Source organism: Ixodes scapularis, unplaced genomic scaffold (assembly GCF_016920785.2).
Source record: "Ixodes scapularis isolate PalLabHiFi unplaced genomic scaffold, ASM1692078v2 PGA_scaffold1__304_contigs__length_218370807, whole genome shotgun sequence".
In the NCBI taxonomy this organism is placed as follows: Eukaryota; Metazoa; Arthropoda; class Arachnida; order Ixodida; family Ixodidae; genus Ixodes; species Ixodes scapularis.
Window position 1 is genome coordinate 52,725,885 of NW_024609846.1, and position 24,755 is coordinate 52,750,639.

General features: G+C 43.9%; 1 protein-coding gene and 1 pseudogene across 1 annotated transcript; one reads left to right on the plus strand and one right to left on the minus strand.

Annotated features, from left to right (window-relative positions):
• LOC115311587 overlaps positions 1 to 14,188 on the minus strand; it is a 60,781-nt pseudogene extending 46,593 nt beyond the window's left edge.
• A 152-nt stretch (positions 14,189 to 14,340) lies between these two features.
• LOC8032791 (THAP domain-containing protein 11) lies at positions 14,341 to 22,502 on the plus strand. Its single transcript, XM_002400553.4, has 3 exons — positions 14,341 to 14,769; positions 20,146 to 20,236; positions 20,609 to 22,502. Exons 1-3 carry the CDS (start codon positions 14,620 to 14,622, stop codon positions 20,986 to 20,988), a joined length of 621 nt encoding a protein of 206 aa, XP_002400597.3. The 5' UTR covers positions 14,341 to 14,619; the 3' UTR covers positions 20,989 to 22,502.
• Positions 22,503 to 24,755: the final 2,253 nt, after the last annotated feature.

Genomic DNA, 24,755 nt, shown 5'->3' on the forward strand with positions numbered 1-24,755 from the left:
TCTGGCGCAAAATAGCGTTGCCGTTCCCTGCATTTAACCAAAGTACTCTGCTAACAAGAGACCAAATTTATCTAATTTTAATATCGTGCTGTTTTTCTCAACATCCCTCAACAACATCTGAAAGACATCTCATAAAATTCCCTGCTTTTAGAACCAGAAGGAAATCAAAAATAAAATTATATTTTCATGAAAGCAAAAATGTGAAAATGAAAGCCATACCTTGACCTACAAAAACTATGGACGAGCCCAATAATTTTAATAATAGTAGTTATTGACCATTGATAACAAAACAAAATGGGCTACGAGAACTATGCAGACAGAAATATCCACAAAGAAACAATCAATAGAAGAAGTTTTAGGGTATATTCATGCTGCCAAAAACCGTGTAAAAATACTAGGATCAAACAAGTAGAGAGATATAGTTCTAAACAGAGGAATAATTAAACAAGAAACATTATGATTTTGATTAGTAAAAATTGTAATTGAGCATTTAACTATCCAAAGGAGCTTGAATCACCTAGTTAGCAATCCATAAAAGGTGTAAAGACAAGTTCGAAGAAACTTCACACTGCACATGCTCTTGAGCAGGGTGAGCATCTTAGACAGCCACAAACTTATGCCAAGTGCTCTTAAGAAAAAAAACAAATGGAGTGCCCTCAGAGTGCTGGGAAAGTTGAGCTCTCCATTTGAACTCGTAATAAAAAGATTTCAATAGAAAATAGTGCTGATTCCAAGCAACAAAATCAGACTTCTCTTCGTAAGGATTATGTGTTTGATGTGCAAGCGTGTTCCACGAGGACATGTCAGTGCTGTCATTTATTGTTTTCTAACAACCAAAAATGGTAACTTTCTATTGGAGGATTAAGTGTCATCTACTGATGCAAACACATTTCTTTTAAGTTGTAACCACGCTGCCATAATGCCGTCAAAACAATACAAACCGTCCTTGAATAAAGAACTCACCGAGGCTCTACGGCATGAACTGCTGAGCAAATGACATCAGAAACATCATTCTCCATGTAACCCAGCCACAGGGTGACAGTTGATATCAGCAACACTATAGCCGCATCACTGATAATACCTGCACGCAAAGGCAACAAAGAGCAACTAGCAGATTCTGCACTAACGGTTCTAAGACATATAAATGTGCCGAAAGTAGCAAGATGTCTATGTAGGGAATTCAAGGTGATCATGGTAGGGAAGAATATATTGATAAGAATAAGGTCATGGTAGGAAAAATGTAGTTCATTCACGACTGAGAAGTGCTTGCTTGTGCGAAGAAGAAATGAGGCATCTGCAGAAAAGCACCAGGTCAAGTGATCATGCCTCTGAAGGAACCATTCGGATTGGGTCTGTACGCCCAGAAACTGAGGGAGAGGAGAAGACGAGAGTGCACGGGGACGTCAGAATGCCAAGCTCTGGTTTGAATAATTAGTGGGTAGATCTAAAGCTAGCCGCCTTTGTCTCCTGTGCACTCATTGAACGCGTATGAATGCAAGAGCCAAAAGCTGGACGCCGGTGTTCCGCGTTCTAACGCGTTAATCAAGTGCAGTGGAGGCAATAGCAGCTAGCTTTAGGTCTACCTAGAGTCACTGAATGTTCCCAGAGTACAGAACTTCTAAGATTTGCTCCAAACCGAGTCGCAGCATGACTTGCTCCCTGCCATCTCGTCTCTCTCTTGCCTCAAAACACATTAAAGTTGAGTGTTAGGCTTAGTGTCCGAGGTGTAAAGTTCGAAACGCAGCACCAGCACAACCAAAGCGAGCAAACGAGCCGGCGATTTTCTTTGGCGAACCAGATTAGCGGCTACTTGATATTAAAAGATTTGGAGAAATTCAACGCACCTTCTGTTCAGTGCTAACTCATCGATGCGCAGAGCTCCTAGTCCTACCCATGTGCACCCACTGTAGACATAGTAACGCAAGAATGTTTTATATGTTTTTGTTGTTTTGGGCCAATCCACAAAATGGTTGACTGCAGACTTCCACCACAAGCTAAACCAGCTAATCAGAACTGGATTCTGTGGGATTGACTCCCAGTAAAAGGACTGAATTGAATTCGGTACTCTGGGAACATCCAGTGATTCTAGGTTTACCCACTAGTCATTCCAACCAGAGCTCGGCAATTCTGACTTTACTGCACACTCTCGTTTCCCCTTCTCCCTCAGTTTCTCGGTGCATAGATCTTATACCAAAGTTTCACTGTGGATCTGCCAGTTTGTATTATTCATGGCACAGTGGTTGAAAGTAAGCGTTGGTAGCATTACAGTCGATATTCCGCAAGGAAGTCACAATGTGATTTGGTGCATTATTGCAAACAGCCTTTCAATTTTAAAGGCAACAAAAAAAAAAAGGAATAAAACATGAAGCAAAGCAACAGCCAAAAAGCTGTTTGTGTACAGGTGTGTAATTATTATATAGTGTCCATGCAGCTTATATAGATGTATATAAAAAAATGACAGAAATCTAAAAGAACACCAAGATATTCCTTATTTGAAGGAAAAAAGAAGAATATAAAATATACTTGCCTTCGTCTGCAAAATAATTGACAAGGTGTGCAAGCACGTTAAGCACAAGGAGCGCTGTCACCAATCTGAAAGGGGAGACAGGCAACAGTGATGATGCAGCTTTCGCTCCCCACTGGCAGAACAACCGACAGATAGAGAAAAAAAAAAGCTGGTGATTACAAAAACAAAGATCTATGACTGAGAATTTTTATGACTATTGCACAGCAATTTAGAGCAAACAATGGATATATTGAGGAACTATTTTCTTTTTGGCTAACCTACAGTTATTGTGGCTATTTATCGTGGATAATCAAATGAAATTTTAGAATTTTTATAATGAATGACATTAATAATCCCTGGAGAAGGGGAACAAGGGAAAAAAGAACAAACACAAATCTCCAATCACAGCTAGGTGACTGGTGAGCGACACAAAACATCCACCTGGTTCTGGTATTGAACCAAAGACCCTTTTCAGTGGAGCACTCTACAAACTGAGCTAACCAGAAGTTAGATGTCAGTAGAGCAAATGCGTTTTATCAGCTGCCTCCAGTCTAACACCAACAAAGGTGAATGGCCTGCATTTTAAGGATATGATAATAATGAAATTAATGCAAAGGTGGAAGCGAGCTGGACAAGAATGACGATAATAACCCCTAAAAAAGGGGAACAAGGGGCACAAGGGACAAACATAAATCTTGAACACAGCTAGGTGACTGGTGCGTGACCGAAAAAATCGGCCTGGTTCTGGTATCGAACCAGGGGCCTCTCCATTTACGCTTCTCCAGGGATTATTATTGTCATTCTTCTCCATCTCGCTTGCAACTTTGCATGAATTGCAGTATTATCATAACCTTAAAATGCAGTCCATTCACCCTTGTTGGCGTTAGACTGATAAAACCTGCTTGCTCTACTGACGTCTAACTCCTGGTCAGCTCAGTTGGTAGAGCGCTCCACCGGAAATGGAGAGGTCCCTGGTTCAATACCAGGACCAGGCGGATTTTTTTGGTCGTGCACCAGTCACCTAGCTGCGTTTGGAGAGTTGTGTTTGTCCTTCGTACCTTTTGTTCCACATCTCCAGAGAATATTATCGTCATACTTGCCCAGCTCGCTTACACCTTTGCATTAATTACATTATCATCAAAACTTTAAAATGCAGGCCTTTCACCCTTGTTGGTATTAGACTGGTGACAGCTGATAAAACCCGTTTGCTCTACTGATGTCTAACTCCTGGTTAGCTCAGTTGGTAGAGCGCTCCACTGGAAATGAAAAGGCACCTGGTTCGATACCAGGACTAGGTGGGTTTTTTCTGTCATGCACCAGTCACCTAGCTCTGTTTGAAGATTTGTGTTGGTCCTTTGTGCCCCTTGTTCCCCTTCTCCAGGGATTATTATCGTCATTCTTGTCCAGCTCACTTGTACCTTTGCATTATCATCAACTTAAAATGAAAACTTTTTTATAATGAATATTGATTTTGTTACTTACACCCATAGACACTGTATCTGCATCTGAATATGTGCAAATTTTATTCAGTTTAATCCTCCTGCATTCCTCTATCCAAACTTGCTTTGCATGTTAAGCTTGAACAGCATTTGTGATGCATACAAAATGTTTCCAAGCAGGCACGTAGCCAGTGGGGGCAGGCCCCCCCCCCCCCCCCCCCCCTCCTTGATATTTTTTTATTTTGCTGGGGCCTCCCTTCTTTTTTCCTCTACCCCTCATACAGCAATTTGACATGGCCGGGCCCTCCTCCACCCCCACCCCCCTGAAACAAAATCCTGGCTACGAGCCTGTTTTCAAGGTTACACTTTCTGCTTTGAACTTTCATAAGATTGTAATGAACATTGATGTTAGGTAAAAACATTAGATATAACTGCATTATACTATACGCAAACACACATATTCTCTTCATTATCCACAGGGATGGCTTTTAAATTGTAAGCAAACCTTCCAAATCTTTCTGCTACTAGTATTGTGCTGCCCTAGGCAGATGTCTAGTCTGCATATTAAAAAGTTCTGCCCATGCATGTAAACCAAACCATCAAATGAGTGGTGTAAGGCATAAGTTCTACATCAAATAAGTGAATGGCTTGACGAAGGGATCCTTGTTCATTGTGGGAAGAGGAGGAGGCACAAAATATTTGGACTAAATTTGAGTCCCAGTATTTTATACAAGGAGCGCAGCTTGACGTGATTTACTTTAAGGTGCGTGCAATGAGACAAGTATAACATTTTATACATAAAGTTTGGATAAGTCCTCACCCTGTGTCATCCATCCTGAACAGGCGCAGCATGAAATAGACAGATGCCACCCAACAACTGAGTGTCACAGATATCACAAGTGCCTGCACAGATCAATGTCTGGTCAGATACAAGCACCTTCATTAAAACACTTCAATGACTATTAGTCTGGACAAATCTAACGCATTTTCATGTTCTCAGCCACTTCTGAAACAACACTTTGTTGGAATCACAGATAAAAGTTTCAGAGTACCAAAATTGATCCCTCTCATGCAAACCCAGGAAGAACTGCTCTGCCGGCAGAAAAGTGGTACAGAATAACAATGCGTAGAGCTGCAAATGATATGGTTGGCATTTTTTACTAGTGAATATTGACACTGTTACTATGTAACCTTCATCTCCAAAAGTGTTCTGCCACTGGCTTTAACAGATTGTCGAAGTGGTAACTTGAGCGTTCGACAACTATCTAACAAAGAGACTGACAAAGCTGCAAAACGTTTGTCAACAAAACAAAATGACACTATGACTAGTGTACACGAGGCTGATATCCTTGATTTATACCAAGGTGAAAACACATTGGTCATTTAAGACATATTGTTAGCTCCTCAGGGCTACTTTTAAGTGGTGGTTTTTATCAGGTACTAAGGACTGCAGTATGACGATTTAAAAGGTGGTATATAGCCTTTTATATGTACTCTAAGCTCATAGCCACTTTTGAGGCAATAAGATCTGTCTTCTTCCTAAGCTTAATTTATGTTCCTACACAGATTTGCACACAAACAACATAGCAGTTGTAAGTACTACACGGCTTTCATTCAAACACTTTAAGAAAGACGAGAAAAAACTCTGAAAAGAAAGAGAGGTCAGTTGAAAGGAATCATCTGCCCTGCGACATCAGGGAAGAGTATCTCTACCCCTTATTAATCCTTGTCAGCAATAGAGTAGTCCTATGCTCTGGCTGATTAATATATAACAATTTTATGGGGATGTTGTTGTTTTTCCATGTTTAGGGCCAACATAGCTCTATTCCCTACTTACACCCGAGACAAGAAAATAATTAAAAATGGACACACAGACGTGCACACCATCTCAATCTCAGCAATAATTTATTTCACAACCTCGCCTTTACAGGCCAACACGTTGTTTACATACAAGCCCACACGAGGTGTGGGAAAACGCGCAGTTCCCATACGAAGTGTAAGCACTGCACGTGCACAGAACCCCAAGAACCAGATTTGCTTAAATAAAGAGTCTGCGCATGCGCCCTGCCAATAGCAATGCCACCGCAGCAGCGTGATGCCAGGGCCGTGCGCTGGTGTATATACACATTAATACCTCCTTGCCGTTTGCAATTACCTCCTCGCAGCGAGGTCAACAAAAGATCAAACCCAAAGCTTTTGTGGCACCAAACATAATCCAGAAGAAATGGCAAACAAAAAAAACAAAAAAAAACACGGACCCCATTATCACTTTGACGACTAACTGTAGGTTCTCTTGTTGGCATTTTTTGTAGGTTATGTCTGGGGGCACTAAATCTTTGGATCCATTCATTTGTTTACGCTGCTACAAGGAGTTAGTTGCAAACAGCAAAAAGGTGTAGATGTGAATGTGATGGCAAAGTGGTGAAATAAATTAGCTGCCAAATTTGAGACGGTAACTATCCGGTTTTTCAACTTTTCTAATCTCGGGTTGAAGCATGAAACTCGTTCACCAGCTTGACTGCGTTTTCACTCTTGCATAGTTTTATTCTTAAGGTGATATTATGGTGCCTGGAATGCTTCTCCGACTGGTCTGTTTAGCATCCTATTTTGCGCCGAAAGCGATCATGAAACGGCAACAAATGATGCCACGAAAGCCGGAGTATCATGCTGTCGGGTGTCGTGATCATGGCAGTTGGGGTACAAGTTCTGAAGAAAAAAAAAGCACGAAAGAATGCGAGTGTCGCCGTCGTCACGGTGTCCCAACTCCTCGCTGCCAAAGCTTCTGCGGACTATCAAGCTGGAGAACAAGCTGCAACAGAACAGTCGTCTGCCACCCCCCCCCCCCCCCCCCCCGCCGTGACATTACTAGGATCACGGCCAGTGACAACGTGACACTTTTACGACATCACCAGGCAGAAATAGAAAGACAACCTTTTAGGATGCGCTAAACCTACCTGTCGGAGACGCATTCCAGGTACCATACTACAATCGTTTAGGAAGACGAGGTTGTTTTCCCAGTGTTTAGGAGAAAAAAGGACAACTGACAGAAAAGTCATGCAATGACTAAACAGGTTTTATACCTTCCAGACGGTGGGCTGGTTGTCGATGCCTTCCTGGGCGCAGCCATTGGTCCAACGGACGAGGCTCACAATCTGAACAACCTCCATGACTAAGAACAGGGGCTCGACGAATGCCAGCAGCATGAGATGAAGCTCAGACACCCAGTGAGGAACAAACATCAGTGGAAAAACCATGACAAAGGAGACGACGATCATTTCTAGAAAGGGAAACCATTGCCTCTGAAACAGAGAGACACAGCGGAGCAAAATTAGAGGGCAGGACACCAGCAAAGTGATGACACATGCGGCTAATGTGCTGTAAGTCATTGGCATTTTAAAAAGCAACTCTGCACGACTTTTGTTTTTAAAAAAACAATGCAGTCTTCTTCAGTATTGCAGGGGAAGACCGCACGTCAAATATTACGAGGCAGTTCAGTCTAAATGTTTCTTAAACAATTCGGCAAACTTTGCAACTCGCCAAGTTGCCAAAATCGGCTGACTCGAGTGGGCGAATTGAGGCGGAACCAACAGCGCAGTCAAGGCTACGGCATGGGCGTAGCCAACATTGAGCTAAACGTCATCACCATTACCCTTTTTTTTGTTTTTACTTCTCCGGGCAAGCGTAGCGGATGACGTCAGCAACGCTTCCTCTCGGCGCTCAGCGGTGTCCACATGATTGGCGTAACGCGCCTGCGCAGCACATTTCTTGGGAGCCGTTCGGCCACCCGACCGTGGTCTCGCCGTTACCGCCGTCTCCCGCGTTACGACGGCCATTGTCGTCTCACCGTTTGCGATTACTGTCTCTCAGAGTTTTGTCCACACTACGGACACCACATACACAGACTTATGCTGCAGTTGTAGAGTTCCTGTATATAGCTACCTACGGTAGCAGAGCTGCGCATTCTGCCTCGGCGAGTGGCCGTAGCGGCGGCTTTCCCGCACGCACTGGATGCTTTGCTCCTCACGTGACTAAACTTGGCGAATAGCGGCACCGCGCGCGCCGCCGCGCATGGAAAACAGGAGAGGAGGAGAAGGAGGGCGAAACCAGGAGAACATACGCCGGGGCGCGAGAAACGTCGGCGGAGCGACCGTGAAGGTGGCTTTCTTGCACGGCATGGATGCTTTGCTCCTCACGTGATGGATCTGGGCGAATAGCGGTGTGGCGGCGCGGGGAAAACAAATGTGCAACTCTGCTCCCCCTTCGGGGGAGCATATCGAGGAACTCTATGCAGTTGTAGAGATATCGTTGAATGTCGTAGACACCAAAACGTGGCAAGGAGTGCGTTGCAGATGACACTTGCGCCTCACACACACTCGCACCACTCCCGCCCATCGTTATGTAGAGGATCACGTGACATCTCGTGCCACGTGATGGCCATGTCCTTGGCGGCCCGAGGCCAAGTTGCCGGACGGAGGCCGAAGTTTCGGTTTTGATTTCCACTCGTGTTTAAAATTAGATTTAAATATATATATCCTATTTTTCGCGAAGCAAATTACTAGGGCTTTTTAATGCGAAATCACTCATTATCCCGAAATCTTCGGAATTGAGCGGTGTTTCCCTTTAAATTATGGGAGACTCACATGGTAGGAAAAGAATTTCAAGATAAAGCGGATATAAAAAGAAAAACGAAAACTTGAAGTCGGATGCTCTCGAGAGCAACAAGGGCAAGCAGGCCGAGATGTTGTTCATGATTCTGTAGTTTGTTCTTGGTCACAAATCTTGGGTTTCGAGGATTGAGGCATCTTGGTTCATATTAAGAGAAAAGGTGTTAGCTTAGTTGTTAACAGCTGTGGTTTAGTTCCTGTTGCATCACATGGCAGCATTCTCGCCAAGAGAAGCTGTACCATGTTACATAGCTCCATCGTGGGTAAAGGACACGGTAGCCAGATTAAATTTTTGACCCACAGTTTCAAGGATGACGTTAAACTGTTTAGTAATGGCTTAGTTCCGCTGTTTCGTGCTTGCTTTTCTGTATCACTACACGATACCATATTATGATGGGAACTCAGTGTAGCTCTCTCTTCCAACTTCACTATCTGACATGCGACAGGTGCAAAGGCAACCAACCCAAACAACAAAGTTTTCCAAACAACAAAGTTTTTGTCGAATGATGTTCTATGAAACAAACTTTTTGTCGAATGATGTTCTATGAAATAAACTTTTTGTCGAATGATGTTCTATGAACAAGTCGTTTCATAGGCCAATACTAAAATAGCATTTCAAAGACACGAGCTTGTGACATCCATGTCATCTCTGTAGATTATTCATGCGTAGATAGTCATGCCGTGAACAGGAGGCGCCTCCGCCGGCTGCTAATCAGCGCGGCTGGTGGCCAGAATGGTCAATTTTGGGAAGGCCTAACCACCGAACAATTGGATGCAAGCTCTGCGTCAGAGTTCGGCAAGGCACTCGGACATTCGAGCTCGAGTCCAATGATTATGGTCACAGACCATCTCAGAGCGGCAAAAATACCGCATAAGATGGCGCCATCTGTCGAACCAAACTTTATTGCCCAGGGGTTACTGGCGATGAGACCAAACTATGAGGAAGCAGCTTCATTATCATCATCATCATCACAAACAATCGCTGTGTGGCAAACAACTATGACGCCAGTACTCGCCTAGCGTACGCCACATAGTCTCTGCATTCACTGCATATTTGATTGTAGCGATATGGTGCGCACTTGTTGCATATCGCAGTGTTTGAAGCATGCTTTTGAACCGGGTATATGCAGTGCGGAGGACTCCAGCACGTATGCGACGATGCAAACACTGTCCACTGTCTAGAACGCTGCACTCGATGACGATTGCAGTTGAGCACATTCCCTCCTTCAGCAAGGCACAGCTTGCTTTCGCTGATGTCATCCATGACTGTCGCAAGAGATAGGGAACTGAAAAGTGATATTCATGTTTTGTGGATAATTTAGTAAAAACATGGACACTGCGCAGGGCCACGCGCAATCCAGGGCGCGCAGCCGACACAACGCGGCTGGCCCGGCACGCACACGTGAACACAGGTATGTTTGAGAAAGGGGGGGGGTTAGAGTGTCATATGTCCAAGAACCCCCGCCGCCCCGTTTCCCTGCCATAAATTTTTACATATAGAAAATTGAAAAGGGTGTTCAGGATATCCGGACCCCCCATCTGAATCCGAAACTACCACACACGTGCTTGTTTTGCCTTCCAAGTGGACTTCGATGACATTGAATGAAAGAGGGGCTAGATTACTTTTATCTAGATGCGTTTAGGAGAAAAGAAGTGCTACATATCCTCCACGAGCCTTGCATTGTCGTCTTTTATGTCAGCGAATGGACTACTTACTGCGGTCAAAGGGTTTGTTTGCCACACAGCATTAGTTCCCGAGGTGGCCGCTAGGAATCACAACTCCTCGATCTCCTCCCCAATAAGGCGAGAAAGTGTTCCAGAATGTGTCTTTGGTGCATCGGAATTAGGGATGTCGCGAACCACCCTAGGTTCGATTTCGAAAGGTTTCGATATTTGCGAAGTGAACTGAGGTTCGATTTCGAAAAATTTCTATATTTTCGTACCGACCGAGGTTCGAATTCAAAAAATTCGCAACTTTTGACCACAGCGGAGTTTCGAATTCGAAAATTTCGAAGCTTTCAAGGTTTCGTAAATTTCGAATTCGAAATTCTTTGGAAAAAAATTCGAAAACTTCGAACACTTCGAATTTTTATAGACATGAAGTTCGAACAATTCGAAGATTTCGAATTTCTTTCTGCATAAAGTTCGAAGGTTCGATTCTCTTTTAACGCTAAATAAAAAAAAAAAAAAAAAAAACTTTGAAGATTTTGAATTTCTTTTTAATCCAAGTTTTCAAAGTTCAAAGTCTTATTTTCAAGTTTTTCCACAGTTTCAGTTTCAAATAACGTTTTCACGACTCACTGGTTTTCACAAAATCAAGTTTAGAAAAGTTAGGGTGTGATATCTAGATTCTGCGAAGTTGCTCAGGCAATTGAATGAGACGACGAGTGTCCCGGACGTGCTAGAATATTTGCCAGTGCAGAATTGTGACCGCCAGCCCCGGGGGGGGGGGGGGGGGGGGGGGGGGGGGGTCTTTAACCTGCATCACGCAGTAGTGATCACACGAACACACTGTTTTACGAGACTCATCCAGTTCGAAACGGCCAGGGGTGAGCAGGAGGTTGAGGCTCAGAAAAACCTTGAAGCGACCTGGCAAACTACCTCGCCACCCCTTGCACGCTGGTAGTAATCCGATCCGGTGAAGTTTGTAATTGTCCAGGAGGTTTATTTTCTGGGACGGGGGAATTGCCTCGCAAAAAGCACAAAAGCCGACACAACTCGAGGTCGAGGAGCGTTCTACCATACAATTGGCGTCGGAAGAAAAAAAAACGGGGGGAAAGAGGGTAGCGGGGGGAAGGGGGGCTTCAGCCTCTTTCTCCCCCTTGCAGGTATTTCGGACTGTTAAAGAAAACAATACGGGGAAAGACGGCGTGGTCGAGCTTATTTTAATCTGAAATTATTTATGCATATGTATAGCTACTGTCGCTCTTCACTGCATAAAAGGTTGCGTAGATGGTCATTGTTAGAAACTCGTTGTCAGAAGGCACTACTCGTCACATGCTCAGTGGTTCGGAAGTTCAAAGCTGTCTTTTCGACCTAAATACCTGTGCCGATAGTAAGAAAAAAAAAAGAATAAATGCGGAAATAAAAAGCAGGAGGAAAAAAAAACTATCAAGAATTCGTCGGAAGTGTTCTATTCTTGCATATTCAGAGGTTCAGAACTTCGAAACAAGTTTCTTTTACCAAAATGCGTACAGGCTAAAAGAAACACGTCCCAGGAACGTGAAGTGAAAAAAAAAAGCTTTCTTTTAATGACGTGCTGAACTTGAACACTATTAGAAATCTTCTCCCATGAGTTAATTTATTCCTTAACGTGAAAAAACAATAAATATATTATTTTGTATTGTGCAGATAGCAATGATATGTACTGTCTGTGGTGTTAATTTAAATGCGATACCTCAAACAACTTAGACGAAAATAAATATCAAGTTTAGGTCATAATTGCATGCAGATACATGTTTGACATTTCTTCGAAACTCGCGTTGAATAACAATAATCACATCTTAAGACGGCACTTACCTAGGCTATACATAGATCATTCTTAAAAAAAGTGTAACATATCTACCATAAATAGCTCCGGCTGCAGCGTGCTTCAAATCTGGCACAAACGATAATCGTCAAAAACCCGTCGTCCTTCCTCGCCCCTTCGGGGATTTATTTCTTTAAACCTAAGCATGCCAGAACATTGAAATAAACGACATCGTTTTTCGTAAGGAACGCAGCACCGCGTGTAAAAGTTCGAGAAAAAAAAATTACGAATGTACCCCACTACTTCAAATCAAATGAAACCGTCCGCCGGTCTTTCGAAGTTCGACGAACGTCGAACTTTTACCCTAAAAGTTCGAAGTTCGTCGAACTTCTGACTTTTCAGAATTCGAAAGTTCGAAACTTTTCGAATTCTCTTGATAAATAAGTTCGAAAGTTCGAAATTCATCGAATTTTTTGGTCAGTCAAGTTCGAAAGTTCGACAAGCATCGAACCTTGCAGCGCAATAAGTTCGAAAGTTCGAAAAAGATCGAATTTTTTAGCGTAATAAGTTCGACGGTTCGAAAAGCGTCGAACTTCTTAGCCTAACAAGTTCGAAAATTCGACCTCCGTCGAATTTTACGATATAGACAATTCGAAAAATCGAAATCTTTCGAACCTTTCGAACCGCTTGATTCGATCATCGAAACTTCGATTCGAAAAAAGTTCGCGGCATCCCTAATCGGAATGCAAAAGGAGAACGCCAATGAAACGGCAACACAGAGAAGACACAGGCTGCGTGTGCAGTGGCGTAGCCAGGATTTTTTTTCGGGGGGGGATCCAATGGTATGAATCCCCCCCCCCACCCAACGGCGAAGCAGGGTGAGCTCGGCGGTATGGACGCTCATGCAAAGATTAGCAAGGCGCTGTTAAGATAAAACTGGTAAAGCTGCAATACTATTTCTCAAAGCGGAGCAGGCTTCATTTACAGGAATACAAGTGTGGTGGCTCACTGTTCTACAGTCATCGTAGTTGCGGCCCACCAACTTGCCTACACCACTGTGTGTGTGTAGGCGTTGTAATACCCCTGTTACACGGGCACCCTTAACCGTGGTTAACTCAGCTTTAACTGCTGTTACGTGGCACCACAGTTACCGCACTATACTCTCGGAGAGCTATTTAAGAAAAAGTGAAGAGCGCGTGCACTGCTTGGATGGGTGCTTAAGATGCTCAAGCGCACGTTCGCCCATGGCTTTGACTGCATAGCCGCAGAATGCTGTCCGCGAGTATTGTGCGCTACCTATGGCTTAGCTTAACTGCAGTTAAGTGCGCCCGTATAACAAGGGTATAACTGGGGGTTGAGGGGGAAGGAGAGGGCCAATCGTGTACGCGCACAAGGCACATTTGTCACTGGCTCAAAGGCGCAGGGAACACGCGATGACGAGGCAGCCAAGCGCGCACCGTCATTGGTTGAGGTCGGGAGGAAACGAAAGAACGTGCGCGCACTTCGGGGTAAACAAACGCACGAGGGACGCAAGGAGCAGACGAACATGCACGCGCTGCGCAGGGTACAAGTTCGGCAGAACTCTGCGCAAGCTGTTTTACCTTCCTGTCAGGCAATGGTTCGAAAGCTCACGAAACGTACATAATCCCCGTGTGGTGTGAGCGTAATGGCAGAACGGAGATTTGATCATACACGAATACACGGACGCTTCCGTTCTCAAAGCGGTGCAAACGGAAATGTCCCCAGGCGTCTCAACGAACGCTCCCTCGGCGCTGAAATTCAACACGTCACTTGATTAGCGGTGCCCAAAAATGAGAGAATGGTTAGGCGACGTGCTTACGATGACTGTCGGAATCAGCTGTGAAACGAGCAGAGCTGATGATAAGGCGAGAGACAAGGACGAGAAGGCGGAGATTCCGAACACGATAGCACATACTGGTAACACCAGCAACCAGGAAAACGAAAAAACGGTTGAGATCACTCTAAACGTGAAGAATATTAACCACGGAAGACACATTTTGATCCCAAAAACTATGCGTTAGGGTCGCTAAGGTCCCCCACAAACTACCACACACAAAGTAGCGCCATGCTTCGATTTGAAACTGATTCTGGTTGCCAGATAGTTCAAGATAATTAGTATAGGAGGCCGCCAAAACATCCGATTATTATTTTAATTAATTAGTCGTCACATAAGTGTAACAGCTATTTTTTTTTTTCATTTTTACATTGGAAAATGACAGTAAAAATTATATCCTGTAGTAACTCGTAACTATATTGCCTCTTCCAATCCAATCCATATCCGATTCATGATTCATATTTGGCCTTGATTTTTTGGGGCTTTTCGTCTCGAGTACCACCGGGGATCCTACTGTACCACTCTACTACAGCGTCGCACCCGTTTATTTCGTTCAACGTCATAAGATGGAACACTTCAGACTCTTGGAAATAATTGACCTATGAAGAAAAATTACATTCCACCCTTTTACCGGGTTGTTAAGCACCAGCGAGCCAGTACTGCAGGCAGCCTCGAGATCACTGAAGATGCCTGGATGCTGCGTTCCCGGGTGCAACAACCATTCGAATAAAGGAGCCCGCTTGTTCCGTTTTCCGGCTGACCCGTCCAGAAGAAAACTGTGGCTGGCATACGTGAACAGGGGCAACTGGGAACCGGCGTGCTCCCTCGTGTGCATCGTGAGTAGTGGCTGTGCTCTTAGGCGACGAGCTGGGAGAAAGGTTTCGGTTTGGGCTCCTTGGCTGGCTTCATTTATGACGTGGTTTCTAAGATTCTTGTGAATGAGCCCCGACCTTAGACCCACGCATAAATCCCTAACACCACGGGCACTGTCGCACAGTGGTCTTTTTTTCATGTTTGAGGTTATTCATGGTGCAGAATGGTTAGACATCACAAACGCTGCTTCTGTTGGTTTGCTTGGTAGCTGTTGAAGGGGCCCTGCAAGGACTTTTTTACTGGTTTTTAATTTGCACCGAACCTGAGCGCACTGAACGTAGTAACTTAATGAAACTTTTCTTTTCTCGAATTTTGCTTTAGTTTAAAAGTTACAGGCAAATTAAAATTACAAAAGCAAGCAAAAAATAACCTCCTTCGTGACGTCCTTGGTTGCTTGAGTGGCCGTGAATAGAGGAGGGGTAGGGGGCTCAACGAGCGGTCACGGCTGCCCCACTCCGTGTCGACGGCTCTAGAGGGCGCCACTAATGCATTTTCTGGCGAGGCTGTATGAAGAGGGCAGCCAAGGCGGCTCGCATTGCATTTGCTGCGCAATTAAGCACTAATTTGGCATGACAGTTCATTGGCCACAAAAGACAGCAAATACGGGGTAAAGATCAGTTCAGAATGGGAGCCACTTCGCGCTGCCATAGTGCCAGAAGGACAAATCGCAAGCGAAAGCTGCTCTCCGAAGGCCTTCGGAACGCTCGGAATCGGTCGGATCCTCGTCTGCAGCATCGCCGCGTACATCCGGGACCTTTCTACGCTCACCGCCCGTCTTCGCCTGATCCCACGACACCTTTCTAGCATACGCCGCCTTTTCCACCGCTTGGTGGCGGGTATGTCGACGGGTCATTTCTTGTTTCCGTACTTTCTAAATTGCATTTGTTTCTTTTCTGATCTAGAATACTGAACAAAAACTACTTTTATAAATAATTGAAACGGCTCGCGCCACCTATATTTTGTATTCGACTAAAAAGCTTTTAGCAGTTCTGACCAGTAGTAAGCCCAGGTCCAAAGACATCTCATATCGCACACTTTCGGCACCACGGGTTGCCTTCGTAGGTGGAGGAGGTGGCATTCACTACAGTGAATGCCACCTCCTCCACCTACGGGTTACAGGGTGGGGGATAGGATGGGCCGCAGATGGCATTCACTACAGTGAGGCCACGGGTTGCAGGGTGGGGGATAGGATGGGCCGCACGGTGACTGCTTTTTTGGGGGGACCCAGGGCACTGGGGGCACTGAAGTAACTGAAAACCCAACAAAGTCAGGAGAGGTACCCAGGGTTAAAAAGAGAAAACGTAAGAACAGGTATAAACAAACAGCACAATCAGACATTGGATATATTAACATGCAGGGTGGTAGAAATAGGTTAAAATGGGAAGAGGTAGAGGAGCAACTAAGAAAAGAGGATTTAATGGTGTATAGGTTTGTGGAAACACGTCTCGGAGACATGGAGCAGTCACCTTGCAACCCTGACTATGTGTGGGAAGAATGCAACAGAATGGAGGGAACGAGGAAGGGAGGTGGAATTGGAGCATTTATTAAGAAGAATATGAACTTTCAAAGGATCAGAATGGAGTGCGCCGAACATTTGTGGCTGAAAGGAAAAGTCGTTGGGGAATCAACAGTCCTTGGAGTTGTTTACTTATGGACAAGGGACAGGTGCTAAGGAGGAAAACAGAAAAATGATTGATTGCATATCAAGAGACATTAGTGAACTAGGGGAAGGCTCCGAAATAATTATTATGGGAGACATGAATGGCCCATATTGAGGGTCTGGATGGGTATACAGACTCAACTGGAAGCATATTACTAGAGCTGGTGGAAAAACATGACTTAGTTTTATGTAATACCTGTCAGAAGTGTGATGGGCACATAACTTGGGAAGTTGGCAATCTACATTCAACTATAGATTACATACTCATGTCACACAAAATATATGGTAAGTTACAAGTACTGAAAATAGATGAAGGTTCCAAAAGTCTTGGTAGTGATCACAAACGTATTAAGCTGAATTTTGCCAGAGAAGTAAATGCTGAAACTAGACAACATAATTCAAAGCAAACTTTCTGCAGCGACAAAGAGTTGGAAATAGTTGTTGAAAGAATAGAGGCAGCAGTTTCAGGGCAACGGTATACAGATTGGACCTATGAGAGCCTAACTAGGCTGTTTGCTCTGGAACCAGACAAAGTTCAGAGTAAACGAAAGGGGAAGCAAGGACATAGACCAAAAAGCTGGTGGGACAAAGATGTGAAGCAAGCGATACAAAAACGTCAGGAAGCCTCTAGAGAACACAGGTATTCCAAGCGTAGTGGGGAGTCCGAAACGGAAGGAAAAAGAAAATGGGACAATTTTATAACATGTCGCCGAGAGGCATCCAGTTTGATCAATGCGAAAATTCAGAGAAAGGGTGAGGAATGGATGAGTAATGCAAGTAAGAAAGATAGAAACGCTGCCAAGAAGTTTTGGGAGCACTTGAACTCACTCGGTGAAACGACGCAAGCTAGACAGAGGTTCATACTCTCGCATCAGAGAGATCAATTAGAGGGAGATGATGCGATACAATTTATAGGAGCAGTGATGGAGGAGAAATTTCGGGAACGGGTACATGTGGAAGATAGGAGAGCCGAAGGAAGTAGCAGGCCAGCTTGTGACATCGCGGATTTTGGACAAAGAGAATGGGGAAAAGGCGGAACGAAGAGTCCCTAGTGGCATGTCGACAGGCACAGATGGTATCCCAATCAAGCTGGTGAAGAATTTGGGTCCTAAATCTAAGGCAAAACTAAGGGAGGTAGTGAGCACTATGATAACAAAAGGAAATATTCCAGATGAATGGAGGCTTAGTACGATGAGTATGATATATAAGGGAAAGGAAGATAAGTCTGATATTAGAAATTATTGTCCCATAACCGTGACACCTGTTATTTAAAGGCTGGTAATGCAGATAATAAAGAACAGACTGGAGGAATGGGTAGATTGCGAGGGCATACTGGGCGAAATACAGAACGGGTTTCGGAAACAAAGAAGGTTGGTGGACAATTTATTTTCTCTAACACTGTATAGAAATAGCGCAAAAAGAAAACAGACAGCTCTGGCTGGCATTTCTGGATATCAAGGGTGCCTATGACAATGTGAACCAAAGGAACCTGTGAGACATAATGGAGAGCTTAAACCTAGATGAAGGACTAACAGCACTATTAAGGAACATTTACAAAGATAATAATGTGATTATAACATGGGAAGGAAAGGCGACAGGGAAAATAGAGATAAGACGAGGCCTTAGGCAGGGGTGCCCGTTATCGCCTTCGCTGTTTATGTTGTGTCTGAGAGGGTTGGAGGATAGACTAGAGAAGAGTGGGCTTGGATTCGACCTTTCATACAGGAAGCTAGGCCAAAAAATTCAGCAATCCTTACCGGGATTGATGTATGCGGATGATATCGTACTAATGGCTAACAACAGGACAGAGTTGCAGGAATTAATGAGCATCTGTGGTATGGAAGGAGAGGGATTAGGTTTAGAATTCAGTAGTGAAAAATCAGCAGTCATGATTTTTAATGATGATGAAGTTGAGAGGCTGAAGGATACAGAAGATTACAGTTGAGAGAGCTAGTAAATACAAGTATCTAGGAGTATGGATATGTGATAGTGCAGAATATCTCAGTGAGCATGAAAAGTATATAATAGGTAAGGGCAACAGAAATGCAGCTCTAGTGAAAAATAGAGCACTTTGGAATTACAACAGGTATGAGGTGGTGAGAGAGATTTGGAAAGGGGGTCATGGTGCCTGGCTTGATTTTTGGAAACGCAGTGCTATGCATGAAATCCGAAGTACATGCAAGACTAGAAATAAAACAGCTCGGAGTAGGTAGGCTGGCTTTGGGGGCACATTGCAAAACGCCAAACCAGGGAGTACAAGGAGACTTGGGATGGGCGTCATTTGAGAGCAGGGAAGCGGTGAGCAAGATAGAATTTGAGGATCAGTTGAGGCAAATGGATGGGGAGCAATGGGCACGAAAGGTTTTCAGCTATTTATACATGAGGAGTGTAGACACAAAGTGGAGACAGCGCACTGGAAAATTAAGAGGAAAGTTTTTGGGCTATAGCGAAGATACGGAACAGCAAGTCTCAGTTAAGAAGAAAGTTAAGGCCACAGAAGGAGATCGGTGGCTAGAGGGAATGCAGACAAAGATGGCTCTGGAAAGCTATAGATTAAACAAAGCAGTTATTGCCAAAGAAAGCATTTATGACAATTCTAGGGGAAACTCATTGTTGTTTGAGGCAAGGATGGGTGTTCTGCGAACCAGAACACACAGAGCGAAGTACCAGGAAATGGATACAGTGTGCACTGCTTGTGGAGAGGAGGACGAGACGGCTGAGCACTTGATACTCTACTGTAGAGGGCTTCACCCTATGCCTACCGAAGACAACATAGATTTAATAAAGTCATTGGGTTTTAGAGACAGCAAAGGGAGAGTGGATTTCAAGACTGTAGATTTTACCAAGCAAAGATTAAGTGAATGGTGGCAGAAAGCGAGAGAAAACTAGGTATTTCCTTATTAACTGATGGCAAGGGGGTTTTTATAGCCTCACTTTCTTTGCAGTGCGGAGTGAATATAGATTTCACATTTAAATATTTTAAGGTAAAACAAAATGGCTAGGTGGCGTAAGCTACCGCTCGATCCAAAGGGCTCAGCCGGATTCATCCATCCATCGAGGTTTCCGCGTCGTCCGGTTAAATTATGACGCACACATATTTAGTTACTCTCTCCGTGCCCGCTGGCCTGCCCGAACCCCAAGAGACGTGGAAACCGCAAAAAAGGTAGACGCTTAAATAGGATTGCAGGGCCCCTTTAAGGCTTGATCGCTGTCATGGACTTGACTGCATGCGCTGTGCAGTGAATTTTCACAAATTATTTAGTCTACAGCAGAACCTACACCAAAACCCACGAAAGGTGACGAGACCTGCAGGAGCAGTTTTCAAACATGATATCTGTGCCTACCTAATAAAAAAATTTTCCGTAAAGAATTGTGGTTATATTTCTCAAACCAAGTGGTGGCACATCCATGTGCAGTGCGTCTGCTTGATAATTCTGTATAACCGAATGCATGTGTCTCCATCTTGATGCTCGAGTCGTGTGGCCCCCAGATGATGCTGTGTAATCCAGCATGGTAGTTTAGGACGTGTAAGTCTTTACCACACATTTTTGCTCTAGATAGTTACACCCTAGACATGAAAACGCATGAAGGAATGTGCTCTGTTTCTTTATAAGCTTGTAAACGCAGATAGAGCACCGAGCTTTGATCTGTGAATATCCACGACTATGTTTTGCTGCAGAAACATTTTGAGGAAAGCGCCTTTGAGCAACACAGGCAAGACGGCTGGCAGAAGCTCAAACCGAATGCAGTCCCAATAGTCAACTTCCAGTGTAAGTAGGTCCACCACACTAAAACTGAAGACGTTCCTTGTTTCTTGGAGGATGCGCTTTTTTTTTTTCAGTATTGCTCCTTCAAACAGACAACTAGCCTTGTGAAGCCATCTTGCATTCATAAGTGCCATAGCATACTGTGGGTTGAAGAGAAACGGAGAGGGAAAAACTCACTTTTATATATGTTCATGTGCCTAATTATAGGCAATTTTTCCTTTCCCATTTTCTAACCCACAAAATCTACCTGGTTCCGTTACAAGGTCACGAAATAGTGAAGGGGGTCTCGTCCTTTGAAGTGCTGAACAGTTTGTGCCAGTACCACTTCGGAGCATGAAAACATAACACCTTGCGTCATACTTTTGTCTTCTACAGGCACCCCACGACGACGCAAGGTGTCGATCACCCCAGCCCTCCCAGTCATCAAGAACGGGATGCGCACATTAAATACCCAAGACACAACATGCTTCAACTCAAAGCATACAAGTTTGGATTTGCAAAACTGCAGCTCCAGAGGCAATGACCGCGGCCCCTCTGAGACCACTATGGCATCCTACACAACACTAGTAGTGCTTCCCTACCAAATTCCTGACCAGAGTTCAGCGAACGTTGAAGTGGCAGAGCTGAAGAGGAAGCTGGGTGATGCACAAAGAAGACAGGTAGAACTTGAAGCCGCGTACCGCGTTGCACAGGGTACCATAAGAAAACTTCAAAAGAAAGTAAAAGATCTAGAAACTCAATTGAGTAGTTTTTGAAATTCGACTTTCCTGAATGAAGATCAGAAACTGCTCGCAGGAATTTCAGAGAAGTCGTTGAACGTCACTTCCAAATTTCATAAGTAGTCCCAAGTGAACTGCAGTTTCCAAGAGATGTTTCTTTTATTTTTTAATTTCCAATGTTTTGGAGTTTTTCCAAGGTTTGTACAGATGTTTCTCAATTTACTTCCGAGAGTTCTTATGGCCCATTCACAGTTGCATTTGAATGAATTTGATTAAATGCATTTGCATTTGGCACCACTACTCTTGTACCATGGTGCAAGCATACTCAATATAACTGAACTTTCTTGTAACAGGCCGAATACACATATTAAATCTTTTTAACTAAATTTAAGTTCAGTAATGTTATTCAGATTGACAAAAATTTCATATATTCAAACCATCAATCACTAGAGGGCTGGGTGGCACATTGAGCAAATGCATACTAAGTTGACTGAGGAGTTGAAAAGTTGGAAGAGTTGAAAAGCCTTGACAGGCTGCTTTTCAACTCTTCTGAACATTGGTACAAACAGTGTCCAAGGTGCTTGGTTTGCTTTTGTTATCTCGAGGGAGCCTGCTTGTTGCACAATAACAGCTGTGCATGCCCGAAAAGTCTTTTGAGAAGCCATTAATGTGCGAGAATTTCAAGATTCTTGTTATGCGCGCATGCCCCACATTCAAGTGCCTCATTCTCAAGGTTGAATGTTAAAAGGGATTATTAAAACCCAAGTAAAAATGGAAAAAGGCATGAACCAAAGCATTAACTAAGTACGCTACAAAGCCCAGCAGACACTAGGCTTCCGGAAGAAGCATGGACTTCCAGTGGCCTCCCTTGCGTTCGGGTCGGAGCACGGCCAAGTGCCATTCAGCCTCCTATTCACGACTCTAGCGAACTATAGGGGGTGCGCTGGTTAGGCAAAATGCCAAACAAATGAAGGCCCTTTTTGTTGTCCAGCACGCGGACCACCATAAGTTTCTTGCACTGCAACGTAAAATCGGTGTTGCATATGAAAGCAAAGCGATTTTGCGACGGTAGGAGCCTTCTAGCCAGTGTGTAGAAATGACGCTGCGAAAGCATAAAAATAATTACTGAAAACAATGTTTGTTTCTATGCTGCCTACGAGAACCAAGCAGTGTTATTAGACAACAGAGTTGAAATGACCTCCTCTCCTGAGCTTCTCAACATTGCCGCTACGCCGCATCGATTTTGCTGGAGGTGCCAGTAGTAGGGATCAGCGATTCAAACATCTCTTTTCTTGGCCTCCAGTCTTAATACTGTACCCTAAAACACCATGTTTCCAAGCCATTTTTAACGCAAGTTCTCCAATGTTTTTCTAGGTTTGTATTATTTATTGTCTGGTCCGATTGATGGAAGCTCTAATATTGTCCGACATGCCACTAAATTGTATTGTTGACAATGGTAGGGGACAAGCAGCCAACCCCTTGGGAATGTGTTCAATTTAAATTTTGATTGTAAGAGCTCTGCGAGTAATAAATTGTGCGAGCTATGGTTCTTGCTGTTCTGCAATGTTTTACTTGTAGGCTGTTTTTCAGGACCTGTCTTCTGAAATTTTGAGGTCTTGGGCAACTCTACTCAATTCCCAAGATTTCGGGATAATGAGTGATTTCGCATTAAAGAGCCCTGTAGTCGGTTACCAGTTGAGAAAAGTTTTCGAGGTAAAGGGGGCAGGGGAGGAGGAAGCATCCTCCTCTCTTCAGCATTTTGTCTGCTCCTCCTCCCCAGCCAGAAAACGTTTCTTAACCTGTCGCTGACTATAGTAAAAGACACCGTGTCATTTGCTTCGCAAAAAATGGGATATATATTTTTTAATTTAATTTGAAACACGGCAGAAATTGGAACTTCGGCTCCGTCCGGCAACATTTACCTCAGGCAGCCAAGAACATGGCTATCACGTGGTACGAGATGTCACGTGATCCTCTACACAATGACGGGCAAGATTGGGGCAGGTGTATGCCAGGTGCAAGTGTCTCCTGCACCGCACTCTTCACCGTGTTTCGGTGTTTACAACATTTGACGACGTCTGAATAACTGCAGGATAAGTTTGCGCCTGTAGTGTGGACAGAACTCCAAGACAATAATCCCAAATGGTAAGACGACGACAACGGCGGTTGGGACGCTGGAGACTGCGGTAACGACAAGCGGCCGGACGGCTCCCAAGAAGCGCGCTGCGCAGGCACGCTGAGAAGAAACGTTGCCGTCACCCGTTAAGCTTACCCAGAGAAGTAAAAACGAGCAAAAAAAGGCAACGGCGATGCAGTTTTGGCTCAATGCTGTCTACGCCCACACCGTAGCACTGACTGCGCCATTGGTGGCGCATTAATTTGCCCGCTTGAGTCAGCCGATTTTGGCAACTTGGTGAGTTGCAGGTTGAAAGTAGTGAAAGCGCACAATAAAGACGAATACGAAGACGGAGAGGCAAACAGGACGAGCGCTGACTATCAACTGAATTTTTTATTGGAAAAAATAGAAACAGCGCTATCAACTGAATTTTTTATTGGAAAAAATAGAAACAGCATGCTGTTTCTATTTTTTCCAATAAAAAATTCAGTTGATAGTCAGCGCTCGTCCTGTTTGCCTCTCCGTCTTCGTATTCGTCTTTATTGTGCGCTTTCACTACTTTCAACATGCATAACCAACTCGCCTGCATCGCCACATTAGTGAGTTGCAAAGTTTGCCGGACCGTTTAAGAAACGTTTAGACAGGACTACGTCGCAATATTTTGTGTGTGGTCTTCCTAGGCGATACTGCAGAGGACTGCACCGTTTTTTAAAAAGGAAAAATGAAGTGGAAGTGCCCCTTAAGCAAAATATTTCTTTTTTGCAAAAGTAAACAGATGTATAAGGGGAAGCAATTTTCTACCGCTGCGTCCCTCCTTACGTTAGGCTTGCCCACATGCTGTTCGCAATATGCAATATTAAACCCCCTTGCTTTAACACAACGTTCTGATGGCAAGTGACCCAAGCAGACACAACAAGGTAGATGGCAGCAAACAGTTGGCTCACCTAGCATTCAAAAAAGCTTACCTGGCATCACCAGCTATGCAAAAATAAAATGCCTTTTAAGGCCACTGAAAAAAAAAAAATTTGTTTAAACAGTTTGGTTGGGGCATGTGTGTTAAAAATCAAATTTCAAGCGAAAAATAAATTTTAGAGCAATACGGACGGTGCAAGATTTATTTTTATTCTGCGCGCAAAGTCCATGACTTCACCGGAATGGTCAAACTCTTTCTACCTCAACAAGATGGTCATACTCTCTCTCCACCTCAACGTGATGGACAAGCCGATCCACCAAAACAAGTGGAAAGGAGGTGACTGCTGACTAAATCGCGTCTTGCGCAATCAATATTGCTCTAAAAAAAAGAATTTTCTTTCGTGTAAAGTTTATTTGTCACGCGTATCCCAACCAAACTGTTAAAAAAAAAAATTTTTTTTTCTTTTCAGTGAACTTTGGACTTGGTGCTTTCTTCCTTATTTTTTTGGTCAAGCCCAACCCGATGAAACAGCACATGCTTCTTCAAACTTTTGTGCCATTTAAATATTTTTTTTTTAATTAGTAGGTTAGTTCTCAAGATTAAAATTAGCCAAACTGTTTCCAGAAACAATAGTGAAAAAACTTTTTTAAAGAATGTATTAACATATGGTCAGATACTACAAATTGTGAAGAATGCAATGTTGGAAGCCCTTTTTGATTGAATGATTATTAGAGACTCTAAAACACACTGAAGTTAAGTCCTCAATATGCGGCA